We start from the raw sequence: 12,120 nt of genomic DNA on the forward strand, positions 1-12,120 counted from the left end.
CCGTGTTCTGTTGTATGACCCAGTTTTAGCCAAGCTTTAGCTCTTGGATAGATGGCCTCACATTTGACACTAGAACACTTTGGAACACAGAGTTTTCCATGACTGCAAGTGATCCAAGCCCAAATCATCACCCCTCCACCACTGTGTGCTTGACAGTTGGTATAGACTGTTTCTGCTGTGCTGTTTCTTCTTCGGTGAGGTATGTTATGGTTAAACTTGTCCACTTTAGTGTCATATATGTAAAGGACATTCTGGAAGTCTTCTAGTTTGTTCAGATGCAACTTTTCCCACCTAAGAGTGCTGCCAGAAAGTCTAAGAACATTATTAAAGAAAAGACAATAACAGATAACAATAACACTGTATTATGTCATGCAGGAGTGTGCCAAAGGAGGCAGCGTAACACTGAATGTGAGCATGACTTTTGTTTCTTTGTTGCACTTGGAATCTTTGTCACGTGTAATAATGTATCCATTTAAACTTATTACAACAACTTCTTTTGCCCTTTTACAGCAAAATAAAACATATTTTGTTCACAGCAAGTTGTATTTCTGCCATTTTATCATTTGGCAAGAGAGACTAAAAGAAACTTTCTGATGAAACCAGGCAATACGGTAAAAAACTAACCAAAACAAGGAGCTGAGAGATACTAAAACTGGTATAATTATCTGTGGATTTGTCACTTTATGTACAAATTACACTACATACTGTACATGTGGGAGGACATAGGACAGGACAGGAGATTATTTTGCACCTGGTGCCATCAAACTATATATATATATATATATATATATATATATATATATATATATATATATGTATATATATATATATATTTTTTTACATCATGTTGCATTTTCTTCGTTTTTCATACTGTACTAGTTACTCACTCAGGTCAGCAGTTTGTACACATGTACACATCTACGCTGTGTACATGTGTGTGTTTGTACTCAATTTGTAACCAATGGTTAATAGCCAAAAGAGTTTTACTGATAAATGCAGAGTTAAGCAGATTAAAAAGGTTGCACACCTCTGTGGTCATTTTTAAAATAGCCAGTTGTATGTAGCATTGGATACGTTACAGCATACTGCCTACATTATATGTATGTTTATATGTAATGTAAACGTATTGTTCTTACTGTTAGTCGCAAAAAACCAAAAAATGATTATTAACAACACGCTCCCTTTAAGGGTTGCCATAGTGGATATCCTGCCAACATATCCTGTCCCTCCTCTTTTGTCATACCAAACCTCTGCATGTCCTTCTTTGCTATATCCATGAATCTTCTCTTTGGTCTTCCTTATTTCTTCTTAACTAGTTGCGCCATCCTTTGTCCAGTATGTCCACTATTACTCCTCTGCACCAAACCACCCTAACCTTACCTCTCTTGCTTTTTCTCCAAACCACGTGAATACCACGGTTGAGCGGTTGGGGGGAGAAAGGCAAGGTGATGACAATTTGAATTTTGTTGTTTTGATTTCTTGAAATACAGAAAGAAATCTGTTGAAATACTTAGAGAAAGCAAAGAGTCATTTTAGTTTTTATCGTTTAAAAAAGGAGAAAAAAAGAAATATCAGATTGAAAGTGGTGCTTGATAAAACTATTGTGGTGACACACTGTTTGCCAACAAAATTAGGGTTCAGCAAAGGGCCGTTTAAACGAAAGCGGAAATGGTATGACGATTATTCTCTTGGTCGCTGGTTTCTCTTTGATAAGGATTGGAGAGTACAGCATGCCTATTCCAGTGTTTAAATTTAAATGTTTAGCTAATGGAAGACTTAACTCCTTTATTGTGGACAAATACATTATTTTTATATGCAATGTGTAACTCGTTAATAATTATACACAGATGGGTACCCTCCGGACTCCCGCAAAGATAACAGAAATGCGCATGCGCATTGTCATCCCAATTGTCTATTGACAAACGTGAGCAATCTGTCCCGTTTCACTTTAGTCGTCAAGAAGAATAAAAATGTAATATTGCAGGATTTGTTTAACGTGGCGATCTTTGAAGTGGATTCTTCATGACTTTGTGAACCCGGTGAGCTGTTGAAAGTAATGTTTTACCGGGTATAAGACGCATGACATAGCGAATTTCTCGTGCGGCCAAGATGAAATTCAGAGCTAACTATGTTAGCATGTAGCTGCATAGCTGACAAGATTAAGTTAGCTGGTTGGATTAGCGTTAGCTATAACTGGTCATTTAAAAAAAAAAACCCGACCGACCTGCACGGGGCAGCCCCTAAAGACCTGCTGCTGAACGAAGTGCGAAGCGTTATGAGGTCGGATGACTTGTGGTACGGGACGGTCAGTTGTAAGAATTGCTGATCCCGGTTGCTAACTCAAGCTCGGCTAATGTCGAGCAAACGTTAGAGACGCTACATTTCTTATTTTTCCTCCTGTAACATGGCGATTCTATTATGAATTTAGTGTGTGTATAATTACCATATAAACGCGAGCTTGTGTTTCAACAATGTTTGCCTGCAGTAGCTTAAACCGTGCTCCTAATTTCCATATATTAGGCACACTAGGAGGATTTAAGGATAAAATACCACACATTCCCAGTCTGACCGGGAATGATTCTGCGTTATAGACTTCATGCAGACTTCAGTTGTTCTTCTTGCTTGTGGCTCATTGTTGCTTGAAACTTGTGTTTGTAGGTATAATTCGCAGAAACCTAAAAAAGTCCTGAAATTCATGAAAAGCTACACTGTGGCATGAATCGGAAAACCAGTTTGACCTGATATTTCCACCTTGCGTCACGTGGGTTGGACGGTTCAGCGAGCTGAATGAATTTGGCTGATCATGCACCCTGTTGGTGCCCTATGTGAAGCACAGGGCCTCGAGTCGTGGTCAGTTTAAGCCTACATTTAGTCTTGCAGTGGTTTGAGTGGAAGATCAACACCTGTCGGTCTGGGTTTAAGGAAGGACATGCCTTTTGTTGCTCCAAATCAGCTGATGGCCTTTTGGAAAGTTAGAAAGTCTTTACAGTTATATTTAAATCTATCCTTGGTCACCATCCAAACAGCCCCTTGTCTGACTTGGCATAGCTTTATCCTGTTAGCTCAGGTGACCTGAAAACCTTCCTGCACTCCTCAGTCAATCTGATATTCTAGAGTGCTAGTAAATATTTTAAGAGCGGACATTGCGAGCACAGTCTTGTGTTGCCTGTAATGCTGTGACCGCTGACCTTCTAATTCATTTACATTATTATAGGCTTTTGTTGTCAATTATAAACATTTTTTTAGAGAACTTTAGGCTCAGATTAAATGGCGTTTCTGACATAAAGCCCGTTTCATAAGGGCAACCATCTCCACACCCTAGGCAGCAGCTGACTCACTTGCATCACCACAAGGCTTTAATAGTTCTTCTAAAGGTTTACTTAGTGAAATCTTATGACTTGTACTTCTTCCACGTAGTCCTTCCTGAACAAAGGCTGACTTTGAGTCACCCTGGCTCATCCTGAACTAAACAAAAGTGAGTCTGAAGAGGCAAAAGTGCACCACTGTAAGAGAGGTGACGAGTGAATGCAAAGAAATGGTTTTATCCTCATTAGACTGTTTTGTTTTGAGAGTTGTTGGATGCCAAAATCCTTGCTGATATGAAAGAAATGAGATAATTAGCCCAGCATATTGCTTTGGATGATTCACAGTTCCATCTAAGCATTATTTAGCTTCTGCTGAGCCTTAATGCAGGCCCTCATTTTATCCTATCTGAAACAAGATATACTGCTCCTTCCCGTTCACCCCTTCTTCTTCTACTCTTTGTAAACAGAAGTTTGAACAGCAGGTGGGTGGGGCTTTTAGGCTCACCATCAGAGCGGTGTGCCCGAGGTGACCATGGTACAAATATCTGTTCATTGCCGTTATACAGAACCAAGATAAAAAACCAAAACAAAACTGCCTCTTGGGAGTATTTGTACTTACACTGAGCAAATTGTTGAATATGAATATTCACCATAGCAGTGAAAAAAGATGGGATGGGATGTAGAGGTGTGTGCCGTAAGATGTGATGAATAATACATGCAGATTTTCTTCTTGTAACACACTGAAGAGAACTGAAACTCTGTGAATATTTACTTTTTGTGTTGATGTTTCAGGTCCAAGAGTAACCATGCTTAAATGGTTTTCTGGTGAAGAGGGAGAGCCCGGCTCTGGAGTAAGTACACATGTGCTCGTTTCCCATTCCTCGAAGGCTCAGTAATCACTGATTATCACCGATAACAAACTATATTCTGAAAGATTACACAAGCATTAAGCCCTTAAAGTGCTAGACTTTGGCACACTGGAACACTGGACTGTTTCCAGATTTTGCCTCCATCACCTTTTCAAAACCACAGCTGCTACAGAGTAACCTTTCTATGTACCTGACAGCATTTTTCACACTGTGATGAATCATTTCATGTCATTTCACGTGGTGTCATTATTATATAAAAGGCATTAAATTAGCTGAAAGGAAACCTGGTGTAAGCTATGCAGTGGGACTGCTGGCTTTGACTTGGCTGCCTGTGAGGGCGCGGAGTCACTGTTAAAGCTTAAAGCTCCTCACATCTGGATCCTCTTTGCTTTATAGCTCATATGTTGACATTCGGATTAGTTCTGACTAACTGATGTAATCAGTGTCAATTTGCAAATCATATTGTACATTTTCTGCACTCTATTATAATATTACAGTACTATTACTGCATTATCATTCTAATACTTCTCACTCATATATATGTTCAGTCTCTGCATACTCTACACAGTTTCTAAACAAAGCAGCATTTTGTGTTGCAAATAAACATGAGGGCACTCACTGCAACATTATCAGTGTTCCTTTCACTGACTCACCACCTCGTCCGTCTCTTCTCAGGGCTCGGGCTCTCCACCCAGCCATGCTGGTGGCGGAGAGATTCCTGTGGAAGAAATGGCAGAGAGGCTGACCCAGACTGAGCAGCTTGTCACTCAGCTGAAGGAGATGATTCGTGAAAAAGATGCAGCTCTTTGCTCCAAAGATGACCAGCTGAAGGTGGGGACAATTTCTTCTACAATATTAGTCCAATAAAGAGCTGTGCATCTGGTAGGACAGTGATGTCCAGTTGTGCCAAACTGGGATCATATTTCTCTGATTAAACCATGAAAAACATGTGCTAGCTTTTGTTATCATACAGTCAGGTCCATTAGTATTTTGATAATTATATATTTCTTGAAATTTTGCCTAACATCATCAGAGTGGAATTTAAATTAAACCATCAATATATGATTGGAGTGCAAACTTTCAGCTTTATTCAAGGGTTTAACAAAAGTATTGCATTACTGTAGCAGTTATAGCTATTTAGTTATTTTTATACACATACATACATCCTCCATTTCACAGGTTTAAAAGTAATTGGACAATCTTATAAAATTTTTAATGCAAGGATTGCTTTTAATAGTTGGATTCACTCTGCCCAAGACCGAGTTACTGGGTTCCCAACCTGTTAGGCAGGCCTCAGCCTGTGGTGCCTGGATGAATATAGCCTAACCCCCTTGAACTTGTGCGTGAGGTTTAGCAATACCAGCTAGATATAGTTGGGGTCTCCCCAGCACATGGCTTGGAAACAGTCTTTCGGACGAGAGAGTCATTTCCTTACGTATTCAGGTCAGAGAACGGATCCTGACTGTCCTTTATGCTTATGCACCGAATTACACTGTTAGACAGTTGGGTGAAGAGAGGAGCTGAACTGTCGCCTGTTCACCACCTGGGGGTGATTTGGCAGAAGGTGCTGAAAAGGCTAGACACACCCAAACACATAGTGAGGGTGTACTGGGAGTAGAGCAGGGCGATATGACCAAAAATATTTATCACGATATACATTTGAAAACGATATAACTGACGATATAACTGACACTAGACAAAATACTTTATGACTCCACAACTTTATTAGTGCAAAAAACCCCATCAATGTATTTTCACTTAAACAAGCAGCTGTTTTTTTATGTGCATTAAAGTTATATAAAAATGTAACAGTGCAAATTCCTCGCTGACAGTTTAACCAAAAGGCATTTCCAGTGGAAACTGGCCGACATATCCTCAGCATAACCATGTATAATATCCACAACACTTAAAAAGAGGTTATACACACACAATACGGTGATATCATGTTGAGGTGCAGTACGTCTACGCCTACGATAGCATAATGCTCCAACAATCCATCGAGCGCTGCGGCTTCGTAGCTCAGCAAAGTCGCACTAAAACATTTGACAGATTTTCGAGCGCCGTGTACATAAAACCGTTTCGAGGTCAGTAAACACAACCAGAGTTCATACATAAGGCCCACGGGATTATAAGGGGCTCTGTCGACTTTCAGAAAAATCAAAGGATGATTTTAAGTGCGCCGTATTTTCCATACAACACGGTAATAACGACGGCCTGCTAGCATGCGCTACCAAAAATAGTGCTTTGTATCTGACGGACGAAAGCTAAACCAGTTCCACTTTCACCCTTCTCATTCTCCGTCGCCGCCATGCTCTTTCCGCCATGTGTAAACAAAGGCATGTGCGTTTTACCCATATTCTATCGCGGTATTTCATTTTCTTATCGTTGCCCAACGTTATACCGGTATTACCGTGAACGGTATGATATGGCCCAGCCCTAGCTGGGAGCATGTTGCAGTGGCCTGGGTCCACATGAAGTTTAATTCCCACCTCCAGCAGAACTTTGACATCATTCTGAAGAAGGCTGGGCAGACAGGTGCCTGCTCAAATCTGCTGCTGCAAGGTAAGTGTGAAGCGTAGAGCTGCTATTCCTCTATATTGAGAGGTGGTTTGGGCATCTGACCTGATGCTTTCTGGGTGAGGTGTTTTGTACATGTTCTACTTGGAGGAGGCCCTCAGGTCAACCCCGTACACAGTGGAGAGATTCTCAGCCGGCCTGAAAAAGTCTGTGTTCCTCTGGATAGGCTAGTGGACATGTCTGGGCTTTGATGGATTGGCTGAATGTACCAGTTTATCGATTTAGTTTTTGCTTTCTCTTATTGAATCTTTACAATACAAGTTCAACCTTAGTGCTCAGTTCACTCAATTTCATATCTTTTATCTACTTACTTTCTCATGGAATGATGAGGGAACAGATGTCTGTAAATCCTAAACTGTTGATACAAGACTTTGGTTAAACACCTCGAGTTGAAGCTGAAAATCTTGAGTTTCATCTTGGTTGTTTGATTAAAAATCCCCTGTGCACACAGAGGCAAATTTGCCATTGTCCAAACACTCAACTGTAACTGTATTAGAATCAGATTAGAAGCAAATTCTGAATGAATGTTTGCAAATTCCACCTCTAAAGGTACAATTGTTAGTTTTAAATAGAGACTGACACGTGCTATTTATAAATGGTGGCCTCAGCTGGGCTGTCAGTGTGTTCTTGAGTAGCGTGCAGATATAGCTAAAAATGTAAACATTGTTCAGTTTTTGATAGAAAATCAAGCAAAAAAAGGGGATGTGGGTACACAGATGGATACATTTTTCAAAGATTAAGTCTATGAGTAAGTTTTTCCAGTGTGCAGGACTCTGCATGGTGTTCCTTGATTTATAAGGACTGTGCTTAAATTATTCAATCCTATGAGTCATCACATAGATTGGGAAATGGAATATTGAGGCAGGCACAATTGGTCAAAACTGTTTTTAAAGCTGCTCTCTGACTTGGATCTTTCAGTGAGAAACATCAACTGTGTTAAATATTAAACTGTCAAGCCTTTCAATCCACAGTAAAGACAGGAATGTGTTTGATTTAGCAACCGCGCTACAGGAGAGTGCAAGCATTTCCTGCATTGTAAACCTTTGCTGTGCTTCCACACACACACACACACACACACACACACACACACACACACACACACACACACACACACACACACACACACACACACACACACACACACACACACACATCTAAACGTGTCCTAAAATATTACAGTTAAACCATCTGGTCTGATGACGTAACGAAGCACTAAACTGGAGTTAAAGTTCTTCTTTGTGTTTTCAGGCTGAGAAGGAGGCCTGTGAAGCCAAACTGTCCAAACTGCGTCTGCAGAACAAGGCCAAGGTGACGTCTCTGACGGCACAGCTCGAGGAGCTGAAGAAGCAGCAGGGGCCGAGCACACCAACACACGGCAAAAAGGTGGAGATGTGCACACACATCCAGAACTGAAGGGTTAAACGTAGAAATGAATAAATACTAAACGTTTTCCAGCGATTCAGTGCACCATTGGCTTTATAAGCTCAGACACAGTCATGCCATGTGGATCCCATTTGAATCATGTTTCTGCTCTGTTTCCATTGGGGTTGTTAAAGTGCTTTCTTCATGTTTAGGGTTCATCAGAAGGAGGAGAGCAAGCCAGTCGAGGCAAGATTGTCCTGCTGAAGAAGAAGGTTGATGAACTAGAACAGCAGCTTGGACAAAGAGATGTGGAACTGGAAACCAAAGTAAAGCATACTTTGATTCTGATGCCTACCAGATAAAGGGAAATGAGATATTTCCCACTGATGTTACTTGGAGTATTGTTGGAACACACATATGTGCTAGTCTTGGCCTAACTAGCCTTACCCTGTGTCCCCACCATGTCCACTTAATTATTTGAAGTTATTTTTTTATAATTACATTTATCTTTCTTAATTTGAATTATAATCACAACAGAAGAACAGCAACGGCAGCTAATTTCAGCAGAGAACAAAGAAATGGCCGCAGGAAACGCAGCTCGTATCGACAGAGATGAATCCAGTACATTTATGGAAAAATGAATCCAGTTTACTCTACTTTTCCTGGCTCCATATTTTTTTCTTCATTTCTTCTTGTAGTTACAGAATAATCATCCTCTCCATGAATATGCGCACCCACAATGGTGCCACTGAGCAAACGGATGTATTCATTTCTTTTTCTGTTGTGACATATCCTGAGGTGTACGTAGGGCTGTGCGATATGACCAAAATCTCATATCCCGATATAAGAATTCTATCGTCCGATAACGATATAAATCACAGAAATGTAACATTTTCTGTCAATTCTGTGAATCTCGACTTGCGTGAAGTGTTTCCAGCTGCGCGTCATGTAGCTGGAGTCGAGTGTTTTAACCGATGCATGAAACAATACATTTTTAGACATAAGTTGTAACGGCGCCGTTTTCTTTGTGAGTATTTATTACACGGCGTGCTGCGGGGAAAAGCCCGTTCTAACGTTTGAGTCTAAGGTTTATTTTTTAGCACCTGGCGGCTCTTTGTTTACTTCTCATCCGTAAATAATCTGCTCTTTCACGTGACTCAGTTTAAGTCTCAACAGGATCTTGAGCTTTATTCTGAAAGGTTTATGTGGAACATAAACAAGCGGACACGCGGTGGTTTTACCGTCGTTGTTGCTAACGACAACGCATAAAAACAAACGCTTGTCCGTCCGTAGTGTGGTTATATTATATATAAGAGAAAGAGAGAACTTTACTACAGTGACCATCAGAACCATGAAGAAATATTACCGTAAACAGTTTATTTTGCGACACCACGAAACAAACGATAGCGTAAAATCAAACGACAGACGTTTTTATATCGTCATCCAATATATATCGTTATATCGAACAGCCCTAGGTGTACGCTTACACTTTGAAATCTAATTTTTCTGACCAATACTTTGTGTAGATGAAGGAGTTGGAGTCTCAGCGGCAGCGTGGTGAAGAAATGGACGCTATGCTGACAGAGAAGGACAAGAAACTGGCAGAAAAAGAGGCCTACATTGTCCACCTGCAAACAGCGCTGGCTGGAGATCAGCCCATCACACCTGCACCACCACAGAAGGTCATAAATGCTTTGAGCATGTAGAATCATCTCACTGCTTTTTTCTAAATATTGCACGTGTTAATAATAGGCAGACAAAGTTAGAAAAGTAGAAGAAAATGGATTACAGCTGAGTCACAACAGGCGATGTCTTGCATTTTCTCAGAGATGTGGTCACTGTCACTCATGTGTTCTGTCCCCCCAGGCTGAGGACGGCGGGGCGATGCAGGAGCTGCAGTTGCTGGTACAGAGCTTGACTAAGAAAGTGGGGGAAGCAGAGGAGCGCTACAGTTTGCTGCAGGAGCAGACAGACAGCCTCAAAGACCTGCTGGCTACAGAGAAGGAGCAGTACAGCCAAAAGGAGAGCATGTACAAGCAGAATGTAGGTTTTCAAAGAGGACAATACAGCTTCTTTTGTAGAATTTAGCTGTCTCGGGTTCACAATGAGTCGTGTGCTTGTTTATAGATCCAGACATTCAAAGACATCATCATTCAGAAGGACAGCCAGCTGATGGAGATCAACCAGATGCATGAACAGGAGCTCTTCAAGCTAGCAGCCAAGTCAGATGCCAGTGCAGACTTGGAGCAGGTAACACAGACAGTCAGGAGTTCATGCAACTAAAAGAAGTTGGAATTTTTGTGTTGTTTGTGAATCTGTGCTTTCCTTTTCAGCTTCTGAAGGCTCTAAAACAGAAGCTTCATGAGAAAGAGGAAGTGCTGCTGGGTAAAACTCAGGTCATTGATGTTCTCCAGGGAGAGGTGGACGGGAGAGATCAGCAGATAAAGGTTAGCAGACTCGCCGCTCCTGTTTGCGTCTCAATAAAGACGTTGGTGTTTTTCCTTGTTTTCTGTCAAAAAGATCAATTTCCATATTTAATAAATGTCTTTGAGCTTAAACGCAGCTTCAGACTGTTGTAAACACTCGTTTTCAGACCAGAGAAGAAATATCCCTAATGTTGCTTACATGTAGCGAGCTCAGGGGGAGGGGCTAAAACAGCTTGTTTCAGACAGACACTTTTCATTCAGCCTATAGAACATTCTCTATTGTTGTTTCGTAGACATTCTTCAACCTCTCTTGAAATAATGACACCTTGAAACTTATGTGGAACAAATACTTTGTCCACGCAGGAACTCTCAGAGCGGCTGCAGAGGCTACAAGTTGAGCGAGAGAGCCTTGAATCCAAAATGGAGGCAGAGAAGCATGTGATGCGAGCACAACTCCGTGACCTGATGGAGAAGCAGCAGGCAGAGGTGCAGCGAATGACCGAGCAGCATCAAGCACAGCTGGATCAAACCCAACAGGATCTCATGAGGCAGCTGGAGGACCTGAGGAGAGCCCAGGCAGCAGCACCACCTGCCAGTCAGGAGGCATCAGGAAGTGGAAATGTGCTCACAGATTCAGCTTCCATCCAGAGGATAGCTGAGCTGGAAGGTTGGTTCTTCATTTTGATGATTTATCTGAACTCCTTCAGAGGTCAGTTTGTGTCGTTTTCCCATGTACATCCTGGGAATTTTTAGTTTGTTCACAAAATGCAGCAGAACATGAGGACATTTTCAAATTCTTTCAGTGCTTCAAACCTTTTCTTTTGTTATTTTTGCAGCACAAGCAAAGCAGAAAACAGATGAAGCCAGCAGATCAGAGGCCAAGTTCCTAAAAATGAAAGCTTGGTCTAAAAGTCGAATCAGACAGCTGGAGGAGGAACTGAAGAGAAGCCAGGTGAGGGTTTCAAGTTGTCCAAGTCGGATGAACAAAGCATTTTGTGCTTTTGTGCTGTGCTTATGGCAAAGATCCCAAATTCACTGCCAGTGCAGTAAAAGGGGAAAAAAAACCCCAGTGGAAGACCGTCATGGCGTGACCTTCACAGAACAAGAAAAGTGAGGTCAGGCTGTATTGAATAAAGATGTCCAGATATCAGGTTTCAGGCTTGTACAACTCTGTTTTGGTCAAACATAGGCAAGGCAAGGCAAGTTTATTTGTATAGCACAATTCAACAACAAGGTGATTCAAAGTGCTTTACAGAGACATTAGAAACAAGAACAAATAAAAAGCATGATTTAAAATTGATTAAAACAAGCAAATAAACTAACTAACTAATTAACAAACAAACAAACAAACAACAGTATATAAAATCAAAACAGATAAAATCAGAACAGTAGATAAAATCAGTAGTTAAATGTAAGTTTTGAAATTTAAGCTTAAAGTGTGGATTTGGTGCTTTATTCAAATGCAGCTGAGAACAGGTGAGTCTTCAACCTGGATTTAAATAAACTGAGTGTTTCAGCTGATCTGAGGCTTTCTGGGAGTTTGTTCCAGATATAAGGAGCATAAAAGCTGAATGCAGCTTC

The 12,120-nt window shown here is 41.0% G+C and overlaps 1 protein-coding gene across 5 annotated transcripts in view; it reads left to right on the plus strand.

Moving 5' to 3' along the window:
• Window positions 1-1,911: 1,911 nt before the first annotated feature.
• LOC309701583 (uncharacterized protein) overlaps window positions 1,912-12,120 on the plus strand; it is a 40,854-nt gene continuing 30,645 nt past the window's right edge. For 2 of the 5 annotated variants that reach the window (XM_082525785.1, XM_082525786.1), the window contains exons 1-11: window positions 2,197-2,295; window positions 4,098-4,156; window positions 4,850-5,005; window positions 8,000-8,134; window positions 8,326-8,439; window positions 9,640-9,795; window positions 9,980-10,156; window positions 10,241-10,363; window positions 10,447-10,560; window positions 10,903-11,206; window positions 11,376-11,491. In XM_082525785.1, the coding sequence (XP_082381911.1) occupies window positions 2,286-2,295; window positions 4,098-4,156; window positions 4,850-5,005; window positions 8,000-8,134; window positions 8,326-8,439; window positions 9,640-9,795; window positions 9,980-10,156; window positions 10,241-10,363; window positions 10,447-10,560; window positions 10,903-11,206; window positions 11,376-11,491 (1,464 nt within the window). In that variant the 5' untranslated portion in view covers window positions 2,197-2,285. Of the gene's footprint in view, window positions 2,040-2,194; window positions 2,296-4,097; window positions 4,157-4,849; window positions 5,006-7,999; window positions 8,135-8,325; window positions 8,440-9,639; window positions 9,796-9,979; window positions 10,157-10,240; window positions 10,364-10,446; window positions 10,561-10,902; window positions 11,207-11,375; window positions 11,492-12,120 lie in introns of those variants that run through there. The other 3 variants (XM_082525788.1, XM_082525787.1, XM_082525789.1) reach the window with 3 other exon arrangements.

This window comes from Aulonocara stuartgranti, assembly GCF_965226115.1.
Source record: "Aulonocara stuartgranti genome assembly, chromosome: 1".
NCBI classification, from domain to species: domain Eukaryota; kingdom Metazoa; phylum Chordata; class Actinopteri; order Cichliformes; family Cichlidae; genus Aulonocara; species Aulonocara stuartgranti.